At 50.0% G+C, this 27653-nt stretch overlaps 1 protein-coding gene across 6 annotated transcripts in view; it reads left to right on the top strand.

Annotated features, from left to right (window-relative positions):
- Positions 1-27653, top strand: part of ZIC4 (Zic family member 4) — a 127261-nt gene that overhangs the window by 17515 nt on the left and 82093 nt on the right. For 5 of the 6 annotated variants that reach the window (XM_066556292.1, XM_066556291.1, XM_066556293.1 and 2 more), the window contains one exon: positions 104-2958. In XM_066556292.1, coding sequence (XP_066412389.1) covers position 104 — 1 coding nt within the window. In that variant the 3' untranslated portion in view covers positions 105-2958. Of the gene's footprint in view, positions 1-103; positions 2959-17913; positions 17985-27653 lie in introns of those variants that run through there. The other variant, XR_010784170.1, reaches the window with a different exon arrangement.

Below are 27653 nucleotides of genomic sequence, written 5' to 3'. Positions count from 1 at the left end.
TTCCACCATGTCCTGAGATCTGTTTATTTCTTTATTTCTCTATTTACAGAAGTATTTGGATGTGCAGGCTAATCACCTTTAATTTTTCATTTGCTTGTTACAGATGTCTACCCCGTTGCTCTCAAGGTAATCTAGACAGAAGCAGCTGAAAGCCTGAATCTTATGCCTTAGACATCAAAGCAAGCTCGCACAAAGAAGTATTTCTTCACAACGGTGAATCTTCATGGTAAGTTAGGATTTCTATGGCAATAGGCAAGTCATACTTAAATAGTGAAAGGCGAAGTCTGGAGCCCGTCCAGTCTTTTCATTAAGGACATAATATTTACGTCTAACAGGCCCTTTTTCTTGTGTATACAAGTATATATTTTTGTTTGACGCGAACTAAATCATTTTCATTTAATTTCCGGTAAACAAAACCCACGCGAACAGGGCACTTGTTCCAGACCATAATAAAAATGGATAAGACTGTCAGGAAGAAAAGGCCCGCTTGAACCGTCGCCTCAGCTCACTTTTGTTTCTGCTTTCTGCCAGGATCAGAGAATGCATTTGGGATTTGAGGGCGAGTTTCTAAAGGCAAGGAAATGGTTTTTAAGGGGGGAAAGAAAAGGAGAAAGGTCTAATCAAGCTCGGGTTGTTCAAAGGGCCTGATTTTGGGGTTGAAAGTGTGAGTTTTATGGTGCATCAGCATGCCACGTTAGGATCGCTATGGTAATGAGGAGAGCAATAGCAAGCGGCCTTCAAAGGAGGCACACTCCATTTGAGACAGTCTATTAAGATACATTTGCACTGACCTTTGGTTTCATGCTAGCTTAATACACTCAATCTGCTCCCCGCTAGAGATAGACTTCCTCCACCTAATGCACTTCGGCGGAGCTGGGTTTTGCTGGGCTTCGCCCTCCCCTCGAGGCGAGCTCCGTTCCGACGCTGTAGCCCCGGTCTCCTTCTCCCCAAAGTAAGGGACTGCCAGCCCCCCAAGCCCGGTGGGACCTCCTGCCCGCTGTCCCCAGCCTTTCTGACCAGCTTCTAGCAGCAAAAACTGGCCGCAAAGCCTGAGGATTGCTTCCCTTCCTCCCCACCAAACGTGGCAGAGGAAGATAGGATGGGGACTGGAAGATCCCCCTCCTTGGGCTGACTCTGTCTCAGGGAGTAGGTGTCCCGATGGAAGTCCCCCAGGAGCTGGAAAGCGGGGTGAGCTCCGGGGGGGAGACGGCCGTACCCCCTCCTCACTCCTCCCGGTCCTGCTGTGGCTGCGTGGCAGCGAGAGGAGGCTCCGTGGTGCGGGGGAACTTGACACCCGCATGGCCGGGGCCATGGGCGCTGGGCCATGGGCCCGGGAAAGTTAGAAGTCCATGTTCCAGTAATTGTCTTGTTGTTTATTTTATCCAAGTACCCTAGTGAATAGGGGAAAAATAAACACGGGGAAAAAAAATTCAAACAGTTGAGTCGTCTTTAGTGCCAGCCCTTGTGGTTGAATAAAAAGGATGGTCCAATTTCTATTGAGCTGAGAAATCTTTGAAGTGGGAGTTATTATCTGAGAAATTCCTGCTCGTCGTCCTAACAACGCTGATGAAACGTAAAAGGTTCTTTGTCAGCGATTTGTTCTCCTCTCTGTCAAACTCACCCTGCCCGTTAGCTTTAAACCGTTTCTAAAGAGATAAAATCAAACTTTTAAAGATAACTTTAGGGGCCCAGAGGGTGCAGAAAATACCAAACTATCGAATCCTGTGTATAGACATACATCTGAATATATGTGGCTGCGTCTGCGTGAAACTCTGACTGTGTACAGATGTCCATGGATGTCTGTATGACCTTACAGTTCGAAAGTTGAAATTATGTCCATTGTTTTTGCATTTCATCCTCCAAACTTTTCCATCTAATAAATTATTCCTACATACACTCTGCACGGAATGCGATTCTTGGGCGAAGGCAGAAACGTTGGGTTTCATTAACACCACTTTGTGACCAACAAATGTTTTCTCTCCAGTAGACTGAGAGCAAGAGCATAGACACCGAGTAAATTCTTTGATCATTTAACAGTCCGAATACCTATCAAGCATGTATATACTGCAATGTATCGAAGTTGTTAACGCATTCAAAGTGATGGCTTCCATATGCTCTCATGTTTTATTGTCTGTACGTGTAAGGATAGTCAAACTGCATCCCTTTTGTATCTTCATTTTATAAACATAATGGTGTTGTACTGAAATGATTCCCTGATCAGGTTTTATTTAGTAGTTTCTCATTGGATATCATGCAGTGCCCTGTTCGGAATATGAATTCCTTGAAGCTGTAACTCATCGGTGTACTTCTGTTTTAGTTGTTAAAGAATTATCTGAGCCCAATCCTGCCATTCTAAGCCAAATCATTAATTTAATGGGACCTTTTCTGAGTAAAGACAGATTCAAATTAGAGTGGAGAGGGTATTACTATTATTCTTGTTATTATTTTTTGGTCTTGTCATATTTATGAGAAAATCTAGCACATTCTTTGTGAACTGTACAGAGAAGAAGCCTCTGAAATATGTAGCTTGCAGAAAAACATTTACAATGTTGGTATACTGTATCTTTTTCCAGACTTCTTATATTCCTTATTTTTCTTTATCACATGTTTGGCAATGAAGGAATGTTTTGTTGTGTGCTTGAACATACTATTTATTTTTAATACTTGGATTTTTTTTTACAATAAATATTTATAAGCATTTCATTTCTATGGTTATTTTTGCAAATGTGCACTTTTAAATTATGTGTTTGTACTGATGATACCGAGCCATTCCTAAAACACGGTGTAATCAACCTTATCTTTCTGTTGGTTTTTATATTACTTGAAAAAAATTGCCCAAACCTGTGTACTATTAATGTGGTGTACAATCAAGTATTAATGAGTGGTTTTTTGTTGGTCTTTAACCTTTTTTAATGTTAATCGTTTTAGGTTGGCATTTCCATTAAAAGAACAGAACAAAACAAACCCCTTCTTTGGCTTCATTTCTGCGACAACATTTTTCAGATCGCAGACTTCAAACCAATTGTACTTTAAGCATTGGCCAAGGTGCAGGGTGCGGGAACAGAGCCGGTGTCACCCAGGTGCAGCCCTGTCCCTCTGGGGGGTGGGTGCGTGTCCCGGTTACCTCCGCAGTGGCACTCTGGCTCCTCACGGGCACTGTGCGACACCGGGGACACTAACACGGGGATGTTGGGCACCAGCACTCGGGGGATTGGCGTGAGTTTTCAGCAGGGGCCACTCCGAGAGGCTGCTGCTCCCTCCTGCCCGAAGGGTTGTTGTTTCACAGGATGCAACTGTTCTTTTGAAGAATTTCCACACACCCCCTCCAGAATGGGTCCCAGTCACAGCGAAATAAAACCTTTTAATAAGGTTCCTAGGCCGATTTAGTGCATTTTATTTCTTTTTCAAGAGAGGGAATTCTTTCGACAGCTACAGTAATCTGAAAGTAAAGTAAGCCTTCTTTGCCTTGCGCATTCCCCTGATGGATGTTAACACGTTCCGGGGTTCCGCAGCTCCCGAACCTGCTCGGAGCTCCCTTGGCAGGACAAACGCCAGCTTTGCTGTTTGCAGGGACGCAGCAGCCTCGGACACACCGCGGCCCGAACCGGCCGGCGCCTTGCGCATGCGCTGCCTTGGTTGCTTTTAGAAAAGGAAAACTTGAAAGAAGTTGCCTAACACACAGAGATGACAAAAAGTTGGCTCTAGCTGCCAGGAATATTGTCAATAGAGAATACATTTGACTACATGAAGGGAGAGAGAGAAAGAAAGAAAATAATTTAAGAAATAATAGAATTCAAGAAACAGAAATGAAGGAAAACATTTTTGCTGGTCTGTAAAAGACAAAAACTGGCCCATAAAGGAAAGGAGGGCTAACAGTACATGCTAATTAAAGAATACAATTCTATGGTCTATAATGATTGAGCGAAGACATGTACTTATTACACTTGACTGTCAACAAGGGAAGGAATGTCCCCTCAGACAACATGGTGAGAGACGTGTGGGCATTATTAGTGGCCCTTTTATAGACATTGCCTTTTCTTTCTCAATGCTGACAAACCATTTTGGAGGGAACCATCCCCTGTTGCTTCCTATCATCGATCCCCATGCAAGGCCCTGCATTGTGCAAGTGCATTAATTAAAGACCATTCATTTAACAATAGGACATTGTATGTTCAGGAAAGGAAGATTAGAAATATGAATCAGTAACCGAGACCCGTTTCCGCCACCTTACCGGGAGAAGCGGAGGGGAAGGAGGTGCGGCGTGCGGTTAAACACCCTGCACCACCCGGACGGAGCGGGGCTCCGCTCCGGTTACTCTTTTGGGGAAAGAAATCCTGAAACCGGTTACAATTGGAAACAACAACAACAACAGAAAAAGGTTGTCAAGTGTCTCCGTGGGCGCCAGATTGCTCGACCCTGCTCGGTGCCTCGCCAGCCGCCTGCTCCAAGGGGCCGCGCAGCCCGGCACGGCCCGGCTCTGTCCGCCGCCCCTTCCCGGGGCCGGGCCCCCCCGGCCGGGACCGACCGTGTCCGGGACTGTGTGCGTGTGTACACACATCCCCTCACACATTTGTTATGTCAACGGGTTTTCTCCGGCCGCATGTAGAGGCACAGGCACAGGACCTGCATCCATCCCTCCCTGTCCCTGCGCTGCCCATATTTTTGCAGTCCAAAGGAAAAACCATCTGGAGCCCCAAAGCCGGTCGTGACACAAACGTGACTTATCGTGAGAAGGTAGAAGGAAGACGCAGGGAGAAAGAGGTTATGAGGGAGCGGGGGAAGGATAGAAGACGGATTCCCAGTATCACCCACATGACTTACTAAGCGGCTCCAGCTCCTCTAAAACCTCTGGCCATATGTTAGTTTATTTACACCCTTTGTCTTTTCGTGTGTCGCCTGGTGAAATAATATTCCTGGGATGTAAATGAAAGTAAACTACAATAAACAAACAAGGGCAGCGCCCGCTAAAGCGATATGTAACATCTCTGAGTTTCCAACAGAGTATGTCGTTCCCTCGGTTATAATGGGGCCAGGATAGCAACTGAAGCTTTTAGTTAAAGCCCCTAGATTTTTAATGCTGAATGTCACGTTGACTCCATTTTCTGATAGATGATTTAGTTTTTTGCAGGATTACACTATTCAGGAGAAGGAGGGGGAAGGACAAAAGTCACCGCAAAAGCAACTCTTTAACAGTTAAAAAGAAATGGCACAACAGACTAAGGTGCTCTTAATGACGGTAACGTCTCAGAGAAACCTCTGCAACTTCCCGTGAGGCTGACTTCAGTCTCAACTTCTTCACTTGGATCCACCCCGCTCCGACGCCAGGACCACTCTGGCTCTTTGGATCAGGCGCCGAGACCCCGCGGAGCTGCAGAGGGTGCGGGCGGCAGCTCCTGCGTTTCAAAATCCGTGCACCAACTTCGTTTTCTTCGTCATGAGGCAGCCAACCTCATGGCCGGGCTGGAGCTCCCCAATCTACAAGGAAACCTTTTTCCTAAAATAAATAGGACGCTCTAACAGATCGGCAGATTTTTTCTTACCCCCTAGTCAATGTTACCCAGAGGATCGGCTCTATTACCGCCGCAAAACCCTTCTCCGGGTCATTGCGGGTTGCTTGGGCCGGGGAAGCCACCCCGGGGGTCCGGGCTGAGCCCCCGGCAGCGGGAGCCGGGCTGAGCCCTGCGGGGCTGCGCCGCCCGCCCGAGCTGGGGGCGGCCCCCGGGACGGCGCTGCCCGCCGCCAGCAGCTCCCTCCTGCCTCCCCTGCCTCGCTGCTGGCCCGAGGGTACCTGCTACAGCACGCCCTGAAAATCAGACAAAAGCGCGGACACCACCACTCCCCCTCATCCCCCCAGCTGTTTCGGGAAGACACACACATACACACAAAAATTAGTCTTCAACTTTTGACTAGTGTCTGCTGGCTTAAATTATCCTCTGCCCTGGGTGGGGGCATCGGTGAAGCAATGCGAGCTCCCTGCTCCATCCCCTGCTGCCGCGAGCGGCCGGGAATCAGGGAGCGTCTGAACTTGGGCACAAGCGGGCTGCCCTCCCTCTTCCATCGTCACGGGGAGTCCCGGAGTGGGGAGTCAAAGGGAGGTTTCAAGGGGGGAGGTTTTGTTATCCCTACCTGAGGACAGATTAATCCTCGCATATACTTGATAAAGATGAAGATCTTGCTGGGAGGAAGAGGGGGAAAAAAACGGATAGGAAAAGAAAGGAATCACTGGATTGTTATTGTCTAGAAAACAGGCCACCTTAAAAAACCTGTTGTAGAAATACAGAGAGTCCTTTAAGTGTGAAATATCATTTCATTGTAAATAGTCAAAAAAGAGTCGGTAATCCAACTTCCGGAAACTGTTCTGAATTATTTCAGCAGACTCTTTTAAAAGAGGATTAGCAGGGCTTTAGTGGCAAAATCCTTCTGTTTTATTCAATCTCTGATTTTATGTTATAATTACTAGATGTAAAGACTCGCGAATTAGTATGCAGGCGTCGTTCAGACATTATGCAGGTGCTATTCTAATCATTCAGCTTTTTAATTAAGGAACGAGGTAAGAAAACAGAATCATAAAAACACTTTTGTGAGAGCTGAGAAAATCGTGAGCGACTGCATGAATAAAGCCTTTATACCTTATCCTGACAGGTCAGACACCAATTGCCTGACTTACGACCTTTTCTTGCTGAAACAATGGTTAACAGCTTTCTCACCTTGTTCCCATTATAGCCTTTATTCTCGCAGAGAATTTATGGAAATGGCCCTAAAATGCTTACACTAAAGAGAGAGATGCAAAAAGGTATTGCAATTTTAATTGGTGCGTGTCCCGTACAAAGATACTTTAATTCGGGTCGTTCGGGAATCGAGGCATTCGGCTTGGCACGAGGCTTTGGGTAGATCGAAACGGTTTGAAGCATAAAATTCTCCTTCAGGAGAGGAGGGGACACAAACAAACAAAAAAGCCACCCAAAGTTGCCGGAATGCCCGGACAGCCGCCGCGGTTGGAACGGCGCGGGGTCCCCCTTTGTTCAGCGCATCAGAAGGCATCGTGTTCCCTGGTCCCGCGATGCAAACTTAAAGCCTTTGTGGGGCTTTGTTATTATTATTTAATTTCTTTCCCTTGCCTTCCTCCTCTCCCCTCCTCTCCACCCTCCCTACGCCTGGCACGACTGCATCACGTGTATTAACATATGAATGAAACAACCAGAGCCAATGCACTTAAGGTAATACCTATGCTCCGATCTCGCCTGATTATCTTTTTATAGAAAGTTACATTAACTAATGACATTTACATAAATATGAATAATTAGTAAGGTAAGTAATTCTGCTCCGACGGGGGAAGGCGGAGTAGGGAAGAGTCTGAGACCTGAGCCCAATTTTCGTCTCCGTAGACCTGGACGCTGTTTCGCCCTGGCACTGGACAGGAGACATGGAGTCCTCTGCAGGGAGGAGGAGAACTGTCACGTTTATATTGTTCTCTGTCTTTTTTTTTTTTTTTTCCTCCCCCCCCCTTTTTTTTCCCTAATGCGAAACTTTTCTCTTGTGCCCCTCTTTTATCTCCCCTCGAGACCTCCAGTTCTGAGCAGAGTTCAGTGGCTGTAAATGATAGGTTCCCAAAAGCATCAATCCGCGCTCCTCTAGTACTTGGCCGAGAACAATGCAAGTATTAGGATATCAGCAGCACTCGAAATGATCACGCGTTAAATTATTTTGCTTTCACGGATGAGGGGGCTTTTTTCCAATGTAAATCAAGCGCTTTAGTTATTAAGTCTGAACACTAATCTCCAACAACCTTTACATAATGTGGCAGAATGTGCCACACCACTTCGCACCTGCACTCTGAATAGAGCCGCCTTTTCAATGTAAGACACGCTTGTTGCCCCTGGGCTCCAAAGGAGTTGTGTGAATAAGTCAAGCTTTTTGAATACCCCTACTCGCTTTCTCTTCCTCCTTTGATCACAGAAAATGTCTTCTAATTTGTCCTTTTTCATTGTAACAACGTTTTCAAGTCTCTTTTTATTTTCCAAACCACATATTTATAAAGAACATAAATCGCCCCAGAAAACAAAAGTTCTCTCCTCGCCAACTGGCCGAGTAGCCTATGACCACTTTGTTATTCACAACGAGAAGGGGAAAACAAAGTTCTCGCAAAGACTGTTGCTTCTCGAGTTTGTCCTAAACAAACGTTTAACTTTGGGACAGGACGCGGGGGGAGAAACATGTTTGTTTCCTTCAAAAACAAGGGCAGGTCCATTTGCCTTGGCGATCTGCTTGCTGCTCGCTCCAGGATGGTGGGCAGCTGCGTTTCAACCTTCTACCGGCGATAAATGGCAAGCAAGAGGGCAGAAGGGACCGCTATCTCTGACCACTGGAGTGATTGAAGCCTCCGCCAACTTCCTGAGCCCACCAGACAGCTCAGGGCGAAGCCAGCTGTAGCGAGCGGGTTTGCACGCATTAATTCTTAGCTGAGCTGCCTACTTTGACGACCTTCCAGGATAATGAACTCTAATTTATAAATCCGAGAAAGATGTCAAAGTTAATAGGGAGCGGAACCGCTGAAAAAAAACCGCTGGGCTCCTTTCTCGCCCACCCTGCCATCTCCCCGGCACTATTTTTCCGCCGAGGAGTGGGGCAGGGGCTGCCCCGGTGCCCAGCGCGCCGTGCCCGGCCCGGTGGCTCCAGGCTGCCCTGGCCGCTCCGCAGCCCCGCATCAGCTGCGGGGGCAGGGGCGAGAGCCCAGCAGGATTCCACCCCCTGCTTCCACCTCAGCCCTTTCTCAGACATCTCCAAGGTGTTTTGCCCGAGTGTCTGCTAAGGAGCAGTAGGTTAATGGCATTTTAGTGAAGTTGCTCTCTCTGCAGGCTAAGCCCAACCTAGGAGTTTCTCACTCCTCCTTCTCACAGACGGGTTTCCGGGCGACTCTTTAACATCCCTATTCATTAGCACGTTAATCAAGGCTGTAATCCCGGCGAAGAGGTGCATGTGCATTCCTGCTGCAGCTAAAGCCGCCTCTCGAGCGTGCACCTATGCGCAGCGCTGCGCAGCGCCCGCTCCCCCCTCCGACGGGTGCTTCCACCGAGAGGCTCTTTCCTTACATTACCGTAGGCTCCGGCTAAGAAAACTAACAAACCCTTCTAATACAGTTTAAAACACTTTGATGTCTTGCCAAGAAACACACTTCCTTCAAGAGACAAGTCAACATTTGTTTTTCACATTAAATGGCATTTAGTTGCCACTGAAAAAATGATGCTGAAGGACCACTTTTTAATTCGATGTATAACAACCGCGGGGGTCTAAGAGAAAATAACGGCGAAAGCTATAGACACAAATAACTAAATTACCAAAACGTTAGTATATCTCCTAGGTTCATTAATATGTAACAGACTCCCCAGTTAATCTCCAAAAGCCAGTGTTCCCCCTCTAAAATAGCACTCTGGGACGAATTGTACAGGAGATCAATCACTGCTAATGCAGTAAGGTTTACTGCAAGGGGGGAAAAAGCTATTTACACCTTCAAATAGAAGCTTTTGAGATTTAAGAGTAAGGGTCATACATCACCAAGAATAAATGATTATGAATTGGTAAACGCGCCCTCCAGCCATTAGCTATGCGACGCGATTTATCATTTCTGGGTGTTTTTCTTTTTAAAATCATCTGGCTGTTTGAAAAGAAAAGCATGACGGAGAAAAAAAACACCGCGGGAAAGTTTGTTTTTGCATATACTATAAGTCATCAAAACATGGCTATTCAGAAATAAACGGGGTCACTTATGAACTGCTTAACGAGAGACAATAAAGCCCTTTCATTGTACTCTTTTATGACTCAGGGATCGGTGGGCTTCTCCCAGCCCAGCCTCCGGCCGTCTCTGCCTTTTCACCTCCTTTCGTTGTAAGTTACAAGCCTGCGAGTGTTGTAAGAAATCATTTACGCCCTTAAAAAAAAAAAAAAAAAGAAAAAAAAAAAAAAAAAGAACCAAAACCAAACAAAAACCGGTTGCCAGTGTCTTTCCGTCGCCTGGCACGTATTGAACTTAAACTACACGAGATATTTTGCCAGTTTTGAACAATTGGCAGTCTTTATCCAAAATGGTCAGAAAGAGCCGTGTGAGGACTGGCCAGGGAGGACCTGCCCTAGACGTGAGATGGTGGGACAGGAGACCTCTTGCTCCTTGTCTCCATCAGAAAAAAAAAAGAGATGAGGGCTATTTTGGGTGGAAAACCTTGCAGCCCAGGTCCGTAGAAGCCAGCTGAGCACGTCGGGCGATATCTAGATATTCGTGTGTGTGCCTAGTTGACTCTTTATTTTTTTAAACGATTATCATTGAAACTCTTTCGCAATGCCAAGCAAACCTTTTTCCACTTAGACTCTGCTCAGGGCGGTGGGAATGTTGTTCATCAAATGAAACAATTTGTAATAAAACACATACTTCAGAGATGGGAAAGAATGGCAGCGTGCTGCCGAAGGGCGGGGAGAGCAGAGCTGGCGGCTCCCCTGCCCTGGCTGCTGCTGGGCCGTGGGAGCGACTCCCAGGGCCGGGCAGCGCGGCCCAGCTTGGGGCAGGCACCGGCATCTGCCATCGGGGGAGACAGCCGGGACCCGATGGAGAGGGGGAGCCTGACCAACGAGGTTCTGGGGGAGAAGTCACCTGCCAGCTCCTCGAAACCTCTTTCACTCCATACACAGCTAAGCACCAGCCCAGGTGCGAGGTGCTGGCTGTGCACAGGGAGGACGTCGAGGGCCACCTCTCTGGAACACTCTCTGGACGTGGCCCTCGGAAACGCCGGGCAGACCCTGCAGGCCTCTAGCAGAGGTGTGTTAGGACATCCGCTGGGGAGGGCCTCCGGGGAAAACACAGAGTTCCCTAAACTCTTACATCCCGCTGCCCCGATACGTCGGGTTTCAATTGTGACAAGTGCCTGTTTTCTTAGGGTAAGAGATTTAATATGTCTGGTGAAAGGGTCTGTGGCAGTGAGGCTCACAGCAGGTAAGCAGCTCTGCCAGGAGGCTTTTTAGTCCCACTTCTAAGACTCCTAACATATTTGCAAGATTGGGAATAAAGCGACTTGGTTTTAGTCTCGAGGACGAGCTGAGATTTCTGGTTTGTTTTACAAGCTCGTTACAGGCACATTTGGCCAACGGGCACTGTTTTATGTAAAGACAAAGACACAGAGCCCATTCTGGGAAATGCGGGGCTTTTAGAAAACTCTGCCCCGTGGCTTATTTTCTACTGGGCGGTTTTGGGGAAAAAAAACGCTCAAACACAAAACCCAAAGTCAAGGCGCTTGCACGCGATGGGCTGCTGACCCTCCGAGTGCAAATACCTTGGAGGTACATGGAGACATTTATGGGGGGATGCTGTCCTCTCTCATCTTCTGGGCATCTCCCTGCCCTCTCGGTAAGCACCGAAGCGCTCCTGTGCCAGCCGCGGAGAGCCGGGGGCGCGGGCGGCGCAGGACCCCATTCGGGCGGCCACCCTGTGCCCCTCGCCCACCAAAACAGTGGCCACCTCGCCGTGGACTTCAGTGGGGCATGAGCAAAGTGTGCGCTGTGCAGAGAAGCGGGAGGACCGTGGAAACCTTCCCTGGGTGCAGCCGGGGATGCGGAGGGGGCGGGCAGCGGCCGGCACTGCCCGGGCCTGCCCGCACCCCCGGCCCCGTGCAGCCTCCTCTGCCCACGCCGAACTGCGCCTGCTGCCCTCTCTCTCCCTCTCTCTCTCCGAGAAGACGAGTGGTAATAAACTCGCAATTCGCCTTTGTCACAGGAGAGCAAAGGGAGGCCGTTCCCTGCCTCCCCGGGGTCCCCACTGGAACGTCCATTTTTTGGTCCGCCAAAGAGGACTGGGGGGCAACACGTTTCGCTCAGAAATCCCCTTTTCTCTTAGAAACCCATCTCACAATGCAGAGGAAGGAAAAAAAATAATAGTCTGAGATGATCTAGTTCTTTGGAATAGATGAAATTGTTTCCTTGAATATCTAATGCTGCAATTCCAGTTCGAAGTACACCCATTTCCTCTTTATTACATCATTCTGCATTTTATTTCTATGATTTTATGTTTTACTGCTGTTCCTGCAGAAGTCTATATTTTCAGCGTTATAGAAAGTCTCTGAAGATCCATAAGATTATTATTTATCTGACTTTCTGTGTCTCCGAGTGCTGTATACATTATATAATTGCCTTAAAATGTTTTCATAAATTACATTCAGAAATGTGTCATAGTAAATTACCTTTGTAATAAAATGTAAAAAATGCAAATGGCTGTTGTCTTTATTACGTTTTAAACCATTGGTTTATCTGCACTATTTCACTTGTCAGTTGCACAATATGTTGTATAAAGGGAAAGCACAGTTTGATAACAGATAGATGGAACCTCGTGTGTAATCTAGCAGGCACGTACAGTTTGGGTCATTTCCTTATCTCCCGCAGAAAAGACATTATCCCCCTCATATTTACATACTTTTCAATATTTGTCAAACAATCATAAATTATAAATTAATGAAATGTTCGACAGTCTTCAGAGATCAGGCTAATGAAGACATTTACCTTTTTGGTGATTTGGATTCTCATCTTTGTAAGTTTAATGACATTTAGACTCTCACGGTTTATTAGGCTTTATTAGATTTGTCCTTCACTCCTGCTGTCATTCAGATGTCTCTGCATAAACATCACCTGCTTCAGGTACAAGAACAAATCGTCTTCTTCCTCTGGAGCAGCAGCGACACCGCGCCTGGGCGCGGAGCGGGGCGCGGAGCAGGGCCCGGGGCTGGCACAGGCCGCTCGCTGCTGTCCTCGCCCGGCACCTCGGGCTGCTCGCCACCCCGGCCGGGCTGGCAGCCCGCTCTGCGGCCAGCCCCGGCGGCCGGGAGCTGCTGAACGCCCTCCCAAGCCAAGGAACCCATCTGCCTTTGGTTACGCCGGAGCCCGAGCCCAGCCCGCAGACAGGCGCACCCAGCCCGGCCCCTCGAGGCCACCCACCCCTGTCGGGCTCCCGAGCGTGCCAGCGCCATGCGGCGGCTCCCAGCACGGTGTTTGTTCTCTCCCTGTGCTCCCGAGGGCAGCGCCTGGCGCCGCGGAGCGCTGGGCCGGCCGGGCGGGCAGCCTGGCCCGGCTCGGCGTGGCGCAGGGACCTCGCTCTCATGGGTGGTAGTGATACCTGCGCCCCCAGCCCGATTAGGCTGCAGAAATTAAATTGTGCCCAGAAAGGTCGGCACTCATCCTCCTCCACCTTTGCGTGGAGAGGCACACGCTAAATCCCCGCCGGCCAGAGCCTGGCGCCATCTTCACGGGAACAAAGACCCGGGGCTACCCAGCCTCGCCGCCGCCCTGTAATCGAGTTTCCTAATTTCATTACTCCGCTGGCAAATGTCAGGAGCATGTGTTGGGGCACGCTGCCCCCGCCTCTCCGCACGCCCCCGTCCCCGGGGACCTGGCGAGCGCCTCGACGGCCGGCCCGGCCCCGGCCCCGGCCCGGCCCCGGCCCCGGCCCCGGCCCCGGCCCCGGGAGCGGGCAGAGAGGCTGGGCACTGCCTCACAACCCCTGAGCTCCATCAGAGGTCGGGTCTGAACCTCGCGCCACGAACCTCGAACATTATTTGTCGAGGCTTCCAAATATTTCCAAACAACGCTTTTTAAAAACACAACGGAGAGTTATTAAAGCGCTTGTTGGTAAAGTGAGCATGTGTTCTGCAATCATCAAAAATTGATATGTACCACCAGTAAAGTAATTATGCACCATCCTGAGGATACGAGAACAGTACATTGTTAATCCACTTGCACACCCGTTGACTTGCAGCATCAGGCTGCAAATAGCTTAATTAAGTCATACACGTGGAATATAACCATATTGTTACATTGCATTATGCACACTATATCTCAATTTATTGGGACAATTAATGCCAGTGATAGACCTCGGGCGAAAAATATTAACCACAAAGCACTAAAGTTGCATTCTGGTGACATTTGCAGTACGGCAAGTAAACATTGAAACAAGGCACAGCCTTCGAGAGCTGCGAGGGCTGCCGGGGACGCCTCTGTCCCCAAGCCCGTCCTTAGCAGGCGGTGGGCAGCCGGAGGGAACGACGTCCGCCTTCTCCGTTCCTTGGCTGATTCCTGACTTGAGAAAGCGCTCGGAGGACCAAAACCGAAAACCCCCTTATTCTTCTTTACTTCAGGGAAGGTTGGGTTGGTTGGGAGCTCCAGGATCGGTCCTCAGAAGGTGTGAAGTCCAGAGCAAGGGGCCTCAGAGCCAGAGCGAGTTTCCTCGCAGAGCAGAGGAGATGTAACGCAGCGGGGCGGGGATTGAACACCCGCGTTTCACGGGCAGCCTACAGCCGGGAGGACACACCAGCCCGTCCAATATCCTGCACACCGTAAACATGACCACATGTCCGTATTCCTACAGGGAAGCGGCGAGGCTGCGTCCCAGGAGGCGACCCTGGGCTGGCTCCCGGCCCACCGTGCCCGGAGCGCGGCAGAGCCGACCCGGTGGGCCCGGATCCCGATGGAGCCCGTTGGGTCACAACGTGTCGGCACTGTCCAGTCAGTCAGTGGCCAGAGTGGGGACGGCCAGCCCAGCCGGCAGTGCTCAGGCCCCCGCCCCGGGACAGCCTGCCCCCTCACCCGCTCCAAACTGCGGGGATCCCCCGCATCGTCCCTCGAGGCAGCCGGGGGGTGAAGGCAGCGCCGGTAGCGCTCTCAGCATCACCTCTCCCCGGGAGTTCTCCAAGCGCCCTGCACAGGCTTCACAGCTGGGGGACGCGGTGGGACCTGTCCCACGCAGAGGGAAGAGCTGGGGAGGAAGGGCCAAGGGGGCAGCTCTGAGGGGCAGCGGTTTTCTTTGTCCAGATCATTTGTGTAAGCAGGGGCAGGTACGCTTCTGGCAGCGTGATACTGGGTGGTACCCCTTTATCCTCTGATTTATCCCCTTTCCTGTAAAACCGCTCAGAATCGATATTATTTTACGGACAACCAAATATTCCTAAATCAAAACCAAAACTTCTTTGGTCGACCGATTTAACTACTTCCTCCAAATTTTCTAAACACCCTTCTATGGTGGGCTGTCATTCCCACTGGGATGAAGCCTCTTCAAATTTCCCCAGCTTGCGCTCTTTGGGGATGCAAGGGGCGATTTCCAGCCTCTCGAGGTCTTTGATTTAACGGATTTCTCAAGCGTTTCGGGAAAAAGCCGTCTAGAAAATCATCAGGATTCCCCCAGACGTCTCTTTTGCCCACGTCGAGGTGACCCGCTAAGCGCAGCCGCAGGTGGAGGCAGGAACACGAGTCAGACCCACGGGCAGGGCAGCGGCGGGGGCTGCCGAAGGCCAGGGCTTGCCAAGCGGGACAGAGGTGTCCGCCCACACCGCGGTGCCCAGGGCTCCTCAGCTGCCCACACACGAGTGGGGGAGCTGCTTCTCCCCAAGTTTTTCCTGCCAGCATCTCAGCGCTTCTCGTAAGCCGCTGCGCCAGCGGGGAAACGACTGCAAACTGGTTTCTGCTGTCGTGACTGGTGCCGCCTTCACCCCGGCAGCGCCTGTCAGGGAGCCATTCCCGCAGGTGGTTGGGAAACTCCGCAGTAAATTCGCTCTTTGAAAGGGGACAGGGTCCGGTGCGCTACTCGCCCACTCAGACACGCAAAACCCACGCTCTTTCCTGCACTCCGTAGCTGGCTTTTAGCAGAGCGCACGGTTATTCTCCTATTTCGTTTAATCGTTTCCAAATTAAGCCAAATATCAAGAGCTCAAATCACCACTGTCCTGGGGAAACAGCCGGCTCTCGGGGACATCCCTCGGCTCCCGGGCACTGCCCGCAGACTGGACCACAGGCAGGACCTTGGGCTCCCTTGGTGGCTGGCAGCACCGGCCGCAGGCAGGACCTTCTGTCCCCTTTGGTGGCTGGCAGCACCGGCCGCAGGCTGGACCTTGGGCTCCCTTGGTGGCTGGCAGCACCGGCCGCAGGCTGGACCTTGGGCTCCCTTGGTGGCTGGCAGCACCGGCCGCAGGCAGGACCTTGGGCTCTCTTGGTGGCTGGCAGCACCTGCCGCAGGCAGGACCTTCTGTCCCCTTTGGTGGCTGGCAGCACCGGCCGCCTCCACGCGTGGGCTCGGCGGCTCCCCCGCCTCGGAGGCAGCCGCCGCCCTCGGGCCCGGCGCTCCGGTGGCCGCGCTGCCTGCGCGAGTGGCGGCGGGTGCCCGGGGCACGGGCGCTGCGGGCACCGGCATGCGCCGGCCCGGCCTCTCCGCCCGCCGCCTGCCCGGCCGGGCCCCGGTGCCGCTGCCAGGCACAGAGGTGGGACAGGGACACAGCTCGGCGCTGGGCACTCGCGGGCGGCCGCAGCCCCCCCTCCCACTTGTTCTGCTGCATGGGAGAATTGTGGAAGAAGGGGCGAGAGGCGAGGGGAGCCCGGGCAGGACGGGCAGGGCTGGCAGGGAGCTTTCAGTCCGCACTGCCCCTGCAGATTATTGGCACCTCTGCACAGCCAGAACTATCTCCTTCCGTCCAGCGGCAGCAGAAACTCTGTCCTGTCACTAAAGCAGGCGGGCACAGCCTCGGACTCAGGATGAGGTGCCGCATCTCTGCCCTCGCTTGCAGCCAGGACAACTTCTGGAAGTCAATGGCAGTCTCCGAGTGCCATGGGGACCACAGGAATTGCAAAGCTTCTTACGACAGAGGACATTGGAGTTTGCTAGTGGTTTTAGGGCTGTTTGTGAGTGTTTCCTAACAATAAACAAAGTCCACACCGAATTCAACCCCCTGCCCCACACAGTCTCTAGCCTGTGGTATTTATTTTTGTTGTAATTATTAATAGCAGATATTATTTAGATCTATTTATTACTCAGAAGAGGGACAGGAGCTGATTCACAGCACAGCCTTCAGCTGCAATCCCTGCAGTCCCTTAGACTTGTCCTTTCTGGCTACAGCCGGGAAGCCCTCCCTGGAGACGAGACATGAGGTGCCGGTAAATTAAAAAGTAACACCTTGCCCAGGGGCTATGAATGCCGCGTCTTTTTTTAAACTAAGAAAAATTTTAAAAAAATTAAAAAAAAAAAGAGAGAGAAAAATCCTGAGTTGAGGAAGAAAGAAAAACTGTTCGTGACATATGAATTGCAAAAGTTTAGTTTTGTTTATTTATTTGTTGAGACACTTTTAAGGGGGGCGGGGGAAGTGGGACAAAGCACGATAAACACAATAAGAAGCTAAAAGTCTGGAGGACTGGAGGACTGTAACTTCGGTGGATTGGTTTAAACCGGGCAGACTCTGTCTACCTTTGGCCATCTGGCTGATTTAAGCTTTTGCCCCCATGCTGTATGATTTTAGCTTAAAATCTCTTCCGTTGCAGTGCCGCTTTTATTGAATTCATCAAAAGCAAACTTTCCCTGAGGTTTTTTTTTTTTTTTTTTTTTTTTTTTTAAGAAGGGCTAAAATAATAAGTCGACCACTGTGACATTCTCTGGGCTTAGGCCATTTTTCATAACGCAGCTGATACGCTTTTGTGCAGCTAAGGCGACCAAACAGATGAATAACGAGAAAAGTCTCTCGAAAACTAAAGCTTACAGCTTTTCCCATCTTTAAAAAGTTAAGTAAAATGAGAGGTGCATGTAAAAAAACCCCTTCCAAATCCAAAACCCAAATCCCATCACGCCAAAGATCAGGGCAATACTTTTATACCTCTGAATGGTAACGATGCCTTTTAAACAAGTTACTGCACACACGCGCGCACACACACACACACACACACACGCACACACACTCGCACAAAACTTTAAAGCTTGTGAAACTGCCCAGGTGGTGTTTATAGGACCGTAGCCAGTGAGTTGTAAAGAAATCCGAGACAGTTGAAGATTAAACTATTTAGAATTACATGACAAAACAATTTTTTTTTCTCAATTTGATTCCTGTTTCACTGTATCCACCGTGTTTAATGCAGGGCTTGAAGGGTCAAGTTGTCTGCAGCACTAAAGAAGAGTCCCACAAATTGTGATGGTTTGGCAGGCGGGGGTAAGTTTATTATTATTTTTGACGTTTTCTCATGAGTGTATGCTTGTGTTTAAAGTTTGTGTCGCAAAGAAAATATGCCCTCGTAATTTTAATGTCATTTTAGCCATAAACCAGTTTTGCACTCAGAATCACGTCTCTAATGTTGTTGATGTTCTTCCTGGAGTTTTGTCAAAAAAGAAAAAAATCCTCCTGCTTCTCCCAGCAGCAGAGCAAGGCAGAGCCAGACCCCACGGTGCGGGACTGGGAGGCGAGTGCCTCTGTGCCACAAGGCAACAAGTAACAATTTCATGAGCGTTCGCCTGGGTTCAAAATAATAATTTTTATTTGGCAGTTTGTTAGGGTTTTCTTTTTTGGTTGATTTATTTTTCATCCCTCTGCCATGTTATTTATTTATTTATGTATTTATTTATTTATTTTGCACGTGCATCCCCCAGACCTGAGTGCCTTAAGACCACAACTGTGAACTCCCTGTTTATTATGAAAAGTACTGTACGTACAGCCTGGGTGGAAGCACAGCCATTGGTTCAAATAAAATGACTATTGATTCAAAGTGCGAGCCCTCCAGGCTGAACCGAGAAGGAAGGAATGGGTCATCATTTTTTTTTCTTTTTTCTTTTTCTTTTTTTTTTTTTTTCCTTAAAAGAGAGAGAGACAGAGGGAGAGAGAGACACTTCTAAGCTGTGAGTGTGACAAACACCACCCAGTCCTTTGATTTTTTTTTTTTTTTTTGATAGATAGCAGGAAAAAAAATTCCTATGAGAAATAATAAGGTTTGCTTGGAAAAATCGGCAGGTAGATCACCCTCAGAAACAAATTCCAGCCTTTCCTATTCAAAACATGGCTTTTTTAAAATTGCGACGACGTGGGGAGGAATGAGGATAATAAAGTAACTCGGTGCCTCCTCCCCCTCCTCCCCACGCACTTTCAATGAGGAGCCAAACTGCACTTCCCTGCCACCGGTCTCTGCTCGCCCAATTCCTCCGGAGTTGCTCAGTGCCCCGAGCCGGCTGGCGATGGACAGCCCGTCTTCGTTTGTCCGGGGGATGGGGAGGGAGAGGAAGCAAATACCAGGAAAGAAATAAATAGCAAGGAAAAGAGGAAAGAAAAAAAGGAAGGAAAAAAAAAAGGGATGAGGTCAGAACAGTACAAAAACCACCAGCTTATTGGAAGGCACTTGTTAGCAACGGGAGGTGATGGTGCAGTAGCTGCAACCCGGGCACCCTCCGAGCTTCCAGCCCTTCCACCCGGGAGCTGTCTGGAAACGATCACAGCCGGCTCACAGCTAATAATGCCCTTCGCAGAGGTTTGGTCTGCGGTGCTCGCAGAAAATGCAACTTTTGCCCCATTGGTTAGCTAGGTGAATTAGCACACACTGCAACTGAACAGTACTTGACCTTTGCCTTTATGTTTGCTCAAATGTTTGCCTAAAACACAATCACCCTTGACAAGAGAGCATGCTACCGTGTGACACTGCCTATTCAATAGATAGATGTTCCCTGCCACACACAACCCAGTTCAGCATTTTAAATAGCTTAGGTATTTGTAAAAGCCGTATAAATTAATGCCTGATGATTGCTAGTTGCTGGTTAAAGAGCCGACTATTTAGCACGTAAAATAAGAGTCGGCTTAAAAAAGCCCAAACCAGACCAAACCAAAGGATCGGCTGTACAGGGATATAAGGTCAGAAAAGAGAACTTGTGGCCAAGGCGATCAACAGATTCTTAATCTGCCCAATTCACAGCGTGGCTTTGTCGAGCTGCCCTAGCAGCTGGGGTTTGGGACCGGCTATGGCAAACGTACCATGACACACATCCCCTCAGCCCAGGCACCGTCCCGACACCGCTGATGGCAGATGTGAGGGCAGAGGTGCAACCGCGCACCTGAGAAATTCACAGGTGACACAGGATGGAGGCAGGCAGGTTACCCTGGTGTAAATCTGACCTTCTCACAAGCCTCTCTTGCTGAAATTGGGCAAACATGACAAAACTTTAGGGGAACAAACAAAAGTTGCCCCTTGGCGGAGGTGTTTGGTGCGTGAATTTGATCGCTGAGTGCAAGGCATCGCCCCGAAGCCTGCTGGAAGGCACGGTGGAGCAGGGAGCCGGGCAGGACCGGACGGGCAGGGCGGCGGCCGGGGCTCCGCGCTCCGCCACAGAGGAGGCAGAGAACGGGACGGGACGGGAGGCGGAGAGGGGCACGGAGCAGAAAACAGTCACCTTTCATAAATACAGTCACCCGTCATATTTATGAGGCAGCGCATCATTCATGAATAGAATGACACCTGATGTGCGGCTTTTGTTTCAAAGGATACTTTATTATTTGGAAACGTGATAAAGCGGTTCTCTGGAAGAGAATATTTATACCAAATGCAGTTTCTGATGTAAGCGGATACCTGCACATCTTGATAGTACTTCCAGTCAGTAAAATATTGTGCAGCCCAACAGGAAAAGTAAAAATGATATTGCAAACAGTTGCTCTGCTTTGATTTACCTTTACTGTCTTCATCTGGAGACTTTTTTTTTGATGACCAATTCTTTACTGTCTATCAATTTTGGGAAACAGCACTTCCTCCCCTTCTCTCTCTCTGTGTTTTATTTTCACGTCACTATTAAGTCAGGAGCATTTTTGAAAAATTGATTCATGTTTATACGAACATCTTTCTTCAGATCTAACGTTAACTTGGCTTTAAAGCCAAGCAGATAGGCTGAAACCAGCAAGCTAGCTTAGCCAAAACAGTTGTTGCAGAAGCGGGATTGAATGACACCGAGTGAGAAATTTAGCTATTACTCGTTGCCAGTTAGACAGAGAATTTATTTCTATAAATCATTGGAAATTTTTAAATCGACAATTATATTATCTCGTTTACAACTATGCGGGAAATGACGTTTAGAAAAAATAGCAATCGGACTTCACAAATAAGATATTTGCAATTGAAAGGAATCCAAATCTAATTTCATTGGAGGCTGGTTGCTCCCCGATGAGCGCGTTTCCCGTCCCACGGACACGCGTGGGGGGCGTGCCCAGCCCTGCGCCCCCCGCGCTCCGCCGCAGTCAGACGGACGGCAAAGGTCAGAGCCCGCCGAGCCCCCCCGCCGCCCCGGGGTGCGCAGCCCCCTCGGCACCCCTCGCATCGCTCCGCTCTGCCTCCTGACAGAGCCGAGCCTGACCCGCTGGAAACAGCCTTCCCCACGGGCTGGAATGATACCTTGGATGGTTTGCCTCTGTGTGGCTGGGTTTTGATGTGGACACATGTTTCCTTAAGCTTGTAAGTCACGAGTGACCTAGAATAACATAGCACGTACCCCTAGAGGCAAAACAACCGAAGTGAACTTTCAGGCCAGATGATATTCAAAGCGAAGTTGTGCGGAGAGCGCCGGGGCTCGTTTGTGCCAGGCAGAGCCGGGATCAGAGCCGCGGGGACGGGCGGTGCGCGGCTTCACCCACGCGCGGCCGCGCACGCCGGGCACCGCCTCGGCTCGCAGCCAGGGAACTCGTTGGGAAACTTCACCTGAGAGAAACGGGCATTGGGAAACACTCCAGTGAAATGGCCATCGACACCGGGAGAGTTTACAGAGTGATTAGGGGTGCTCTCCTTGATTTTGCTGGGATTTAGAGTCCTTAGGAAGGAGAAATCATCGGTTAAAGGAGAGACAGATTATTCTGCGCAGGCACTGTCAATAATGACTTCAAAACAAAACCACCTTTGAAAAAGGGAACAATCATTATATATCAGAATTAAATATTTTTATTCATTTAGGTATAGAAAAGCAAGCGTGTCTAATTTTTTTTTCTAATCAAGAAAAAATATTTTCGAATGTTATAACCTCCATTTTAAATAAGGGCTTGATGTGTTCCCGAAATGATTGTTGTTTTCAGCTAATTTTGGTCGGGTGCTTTTTATATTTATTAGCTTTTTCTCTGGAAAAGGTAATTCTCTAGGCACCTCTAGAAAAGTTTGAGGGCTTTTTATTTTTTGTGTTGTTGGGTTTTTTTTTTCTTTTTTTTTTTTTTTGCCAGCAGTCCAATTCCGGTCAGAAATTCTGCTCCTTTCGCACAGTAATGCGCTCTTCCAGAGCAAAGGGCACAGCTCAGCATCATCGCCTGTTTCAGGAATGCCCACATGGCTTGCTTTGCCTTTATATCTTTAATTTCTAAAGGATGAGTTTTGCTGGCAGGAAGATCAAGGAAGTGCCTCTCTTCTATATTTGCTATGCTGCGCAGGTATCTGTAATTAGAATAAGACACCCAGCACAATGAGCAGCTATTGTATGAGAGTTTGAAGCGCGACTGTTCTTCTTCTGGTTCAGAATCGCTGCCTACAGTTATTCTCCGATTTCCGATGCCTATTATGTATACAATCGAGCCTATAATTACCTGCTGATTTCTTTGTGATTGTTAAAGAGAGTTTGTAGTGCTCGGGCAATATTGTCCAGTCGTTATGTCTCCAGAAGCTGTCATGAAAGCTTGAATATACTCTGTACAGTCTGCAAGTAATCAATGAAATTTACGATCTCGACCTCCCCCTCCACACACATTTCCTGTCCAAAGAAGAAAAATTGAGATATGAAGGTGTCTGGGTCTCCTTCCCAGCACCCCTTACAGGGCGGCTCTGGAAGGAAAATGAGTGGCAGGCTCTGCAGTTTCACACGGTAGCGAGAGCAGGATGGGGATTTCCCTCGGGACGGGCCCCCGGGCGGGAGCGGCGGGGCCGGGGAGAGCCCCAGGGGCGGCGGGGCCGGGGGCTCCGGGGGGCTCTCCCCGCCCGGCCGCGGTGTCCCCGCGGTGTCCCCGCCGCGCGTGTGCCGGTGGCGGGGCGGAGGGGCCGGTGCGGGCCGGCGGGGCTGGGGCTGGGGCTGGGGCTGGGGCTGGGGCTGGGGCTGGGGCTGGGGCTGGGGCTGGCACGGCAGCGCTGCCCCGCTCCCCGCCGGGCTCTGCGGCTCTGCCGGCCGCGGAGGGCGATGCCTTCGGCCCCAGCCGAGCGCCCCGCTCCCGTCCACAGCGCTGAAATCAGCGCGGAGACGCCGCCTCCCCGCGCCCTCGAGTCTCATCGGGACCGTGCGTGGCTCTCGGTGGATCCCAATCCCACGGTCCGGCTGCTGTTTCCTCAAGCCACCCCCTTGTATCCCTCCCTTCCGCGCCTTCCAGGGCCGCTGCAGCCCGGAGGGAGCCGGGGCTTCCCGCGGAGATGGTGTCACCCATCTCGGGGTGGGTGCGCCTTCACCACCCACCGCAAACCGTCCCAAACGTGTCTGTGAGTTTGAGGGGGAGAGGGAGCTGCTCCAGGCATCTCGCTGCTTTCCTAAATGCCGACCCGCTGCGGCTTTTTAAAAAAAAATCTGTTATTAAAGCAACATTTAGGGAGTGTGCATAATTGTATGGTTAAAAGGCATGGCTGATGCATCTCAGCTCACAAGGTCGGATCAGGGTAGCAGCCCCCTGCCCTAAAAGATGGGGGAGGAGAGAAAAGAGGGGGGGCCTGAAGTTTGACTAAAGCACTCATAAAAAAAAAAAAAAAAAAAAAGAAGATAAAGGAGAAAGGCACTTGCAGGCTGACACAATGGTGAATCCACCCTGACCCAACAATTAATCTTGGGAAGAGAATGTGACCAGATAGGGTGGGAAGTCGATTCCCTGGGGTGGGTATGTGGGACAGGAGGAGGAGGGAAGGGGAATTTATCTTGAGCCTCAGGCCTGTCACATCTTCTTCCAGTGGTTATCTTCCAGAGGGGTGAAACCCAGCCCTCTCCCATCCCTTCTCTGTAAGACCCAGGTACTGCCTGCAAGTGGAGGGTCCGAGTGTGTCCCCAATCCCCCCAGGGCCACCCAAACCCACCAGCTCAGGGATCATTTTTAGGACAGACTCACTTCTGTGGTTTCTGGGCACAGACTGGGAGGAATGGGGATGCTCCAGATGGTAAAGGGACAACTCTTGGGCACTGAGAGGAGCACTTTGGTCAGCATGGTGTGGGATCTGGGTTCAAATGTCCAATGCAGGCTGGAGGCAATGGCTGGTAAAGGTTAGGTGATGCCAGGGAGATGCAGCAGTGGGGACTTGGCTCTCCATGTATTGGATGAGGCACTCAGAACATTCCAGCTGTGATCTACACCAGACTTGAAATTGCCACAGCAGATTGCTGGGACATCCAATGCTCTAACACCCATGAGCCCACCCATGACTCTGCCCTGCTGGAAAAAGGCTGTGTCACCCTGTTTCATGCCTGTCTGACAAAAATGCTGAAGGGAGGCCCCTGAGCCCTGGGAAGCCATCCAAGTCCCAGTCCCTGCTTTCAGCCCTCCAGTGAGGGGTGTATCTGCCTCCATTTGCAGTCCACAGCAAATGCTTCCCAGCAGCATAAACCCAGACAAGGGGCCTGATGCCCTTCTCTAAATTAATTGACTTCAACTAGGCATTTGGAAGGTGGGGATTTACTTTCAAAAATAGCTAAGGAAAGGTAGCCAGAGAGAGAACAAGCTCTGACCAAGGACGTCTGAGTTTCACAATAAACCTTCCTCTAACTCCCTCTCTCTTCCCAATCTCCCATATCCTCTTGCCCAGAAACTGATTCATTCAGAGTAGGAAACCAGCCTGTGGCGGAGTTAATCAGCGAATCGTGCAGGAACACGTTTCAGCCAGGGCACCAAAGCCAGTGAAACCGATACAGCACAGACCAGTCACTTCTGTTATTTCCTCTGCTGGCATTTTAATGAAAAGGATGTAGCTGTAATGCAATCCTTTTGGAGAAATCAACACTTCCCGCTGTTTGGAGCAAGGCAAGGAGTTCAAATCATGAGGGTTAATTCCAGGAGGGTTACATGCATGGAGTCACATGTGAACTGAGACACTTGTTCTCCTGGAAAGAACCAAAACTAGCCCCAGTTTTTCATCTAGGATTATTTATAGCCTGTCCTACACATGTGACAATGACTGCTGTTGCTTACAAAGAAGTCAAATGCACACTGCTGTATTTGCATGGACACTCCTGTTTTTTTTCCAACATTTCAGCATCTTGTGGCCTCACACAGCCCAAAATTGTCTGATTTTTTAGAAAAGGGTGTTAGTCTCACAATTCATGCCTTTAACATTAACACAAAACCATTACTTGGGAAACAGCATCATTTTGCATCATTTGTTGAGCTACAGTGTGATGGGCATGCTTTTCACTGTACACATCTGTTATTAACATCAGCATTAAATAGTAGACCTGGGTGACCTTCTCTGGGCCCTATGCAGGGGTCATTGTCACCCAGTGGTGTCCTGGGCCCAGCAGGTGGGAAGGCCCCAGCCTGCAGGAGAGTCTCAGGCCCAACTCAGGTTGGGCAGCACCCGTGCTTGTTCCTGGCTGCTTTGGGGAGGAGGAGGAGGGGACAGGGAGGGGGGCCCTTGGCACACGCCATGCCCAGGGTCGTCAGGACTGGAGAGAGCCCAACACACCAATGAACGACCCTCCTTCCCTGCCCCTGAAATTCTCAGGCACAAAAGTAGCCCCAAATTATAAAAGCCTGTTCTGTGCATCAGCAACAACAACAACAACAAAAAAAAGCCCCCTATTCTCCCCTGACTTTGTTCTTTTGATTTTTTATAGATCAAAGGCAGGATAGAGAAAAAAAATTGGCAGGCGAAGATAGACATTGTTCTAGTGACAAGACGAGGGTCCCGAAAGGAGAATGCTTGCTCCATCGGAAGTGGCTGCGTGGCAAAGGGAGAAACCTCACTTTTCAAGCCCCTTTGCGAGGCATTGTCTTTGGGGCTGGCGCTGCTGCCATACAGTAGGGTCCCCATGGCAACGCAACCTGCTGCTGCTGCTGCTGCTGCCCCTCTTCCAGAGTTGAAGGCACTGAAAGGCAGCTGAAGTGACTGGGCTTAAAGAGCAACAGAATAAACAATATTTTGATTCATTGGGAGAAGAGAGAGGCTCCCGCCCCCCCACCCCCGCCCCCCGACCCATGAATGCTGGCATTGTCCATGCTTTTCTGAATCTGATTTACCATATCATAACCCCTAGGAAGAAGAAAACATCAATATCCCGAAGGAATGGAGATGTTTCTATGGAAAACCTAGGAATTTTAGTCCATAACAGATCTGGTGTAAAAATCAAAGAGATCAAAGGCGGCGCTCCCAGGAGTATAGATGCGTCTCTGAATTAAAGATGGACGATGCAGACTACAAAGTACTTTTTTTCCACCCTTCTTTATTCAGGCCTCTGTTTCCATTTCAAGGGAGGCGCTGTCCCAACATCATATCTGAGCCCAGACAGTCACGGGGAACAATGCTCGCGAAGGGGGAGAAAGGCTAAAGAAAGCAAATCATAACAACCATCCGGCCTGGCAGGATTGTTTCCATTACAAACCCGAGCGCAACAATTAATTACGAAATTGAGGAAAAAAAAAAAAAAAGAAAAAAAAAAAGGCGAGGCTCAAGCGAAGTGATGAATGTAGATGGCAAAGGCTGCGGGGAGCGGTGTTCGGGGCTCTGTGCTTTGGGGGGCAGGTTGGCTGCTCTCCACCACTCCCTGCATCCCGGTGTCCCAGGCCGATGGATCCCGGCCCTGACGCCTCCCCGCCGGCTGTCCTGGCCGCGGGGCTCCGGTGCGGGCTGGAGGAGCGGGGAGGCCCCGAGCCCTTGGCTCTACCTGCGCGGGTGCGGGCCGTGCCCGCGGAGCGTGTGCGCGCTCCTGATCCATGGGCAGCTCCCGGGGTGGCTCCGCGTCTTCTCAGGTTGGCACCAGTCCACCGAGTGCCATAAAGAAAGCAAAACCACATTGACAACGTGACGGGGACAGTGAGCTCGCCCATTACCAGCAGACACTTCATCACCCGCGGCCCGGGTCCTCTGTGCCAGCCGGAGCCACGCCGGCGACACGGCTGTCCCTTGGGGCGCGGGTCCTCCTCTCCCTGCACAGCCATGCCCTCTGGAAGGGGAAGTTTTTCCATGCAGACACCCCTGGCCCTTTTTCCCGGAGGCCGGGAAGCGTGGCGGTAAAAACGCGTTGTTTAGAGCCCGAGAAGATGAATATTAGAGAAGTCAATTAAGTTGTTTGGAAACACATGCAGGAAAAAAAAAAAAAAAGCGCTGGGACTACTGTTATGAAGAAAGCCAATTAAAATGGTTTGATAAGCATATGTATTAGCAACAAGTGTAGCACAGAGGTCAGAAACAACACTAAGTAAACAGAGTTGACAGAAGAGTGAATCTTTTGTGGCGGGTGCGCAGCTGTCCGGCCTCCCTTTGTCCGGGAGGAGGCTGGGTGCACGCTCCCTGCTGCCCTCTCCCCAACTCAATGCACAAAAACAGATTGGGATGTTCTGCATGCATAGACAACATTGCAGCTCCAGTCCTCCCTTTTCTGTTCCTTCTTTACGAGACAGGGCTCTCCAGACATTTTTTCCTGACAGTAACAAAGCGGGGCTGTAAAACAGTTCAGAATAGAAGGGGAGAAAGAAGAGAAAGGAGTCCCCGAGGGGGAAAAAAGCGCCATGTCACGGGACAAAAGAATAGGAAGTTGAAAATAGAAATAAAACTGAAAGCAAGAATTATCTTGTTAAACAGAGGTGCTGCTTTTTTTTTTTTCTGTCCAGAGTCGTCTTTGTGAAAGTTTTTAAAGTATCAAGACGTGGAACAAGTGTGTAAGTCCTCACACATACTTCAGTCAAAGATTCATGAGCTTCCGA

Source organism: Molothrus aeneus, chromosome 10 (assembly GCF_037042795.1).
Source record: "Molothrus aeneus isolate 106 chromosome 10, BPBGC_Maene_1.0, whole genome shotgun sequence".
In the NCBI taxonomy this organism is placed as follows: domain Eukaryota; kingdom Metazoa; phylum Chordata; class Aves; order Passeriformes; family Icteridae; genus Molothrus; species Molothrus aeneus.
This window is presented reverse-complemented; position numbering and strand designations above follow the sequence as displayed.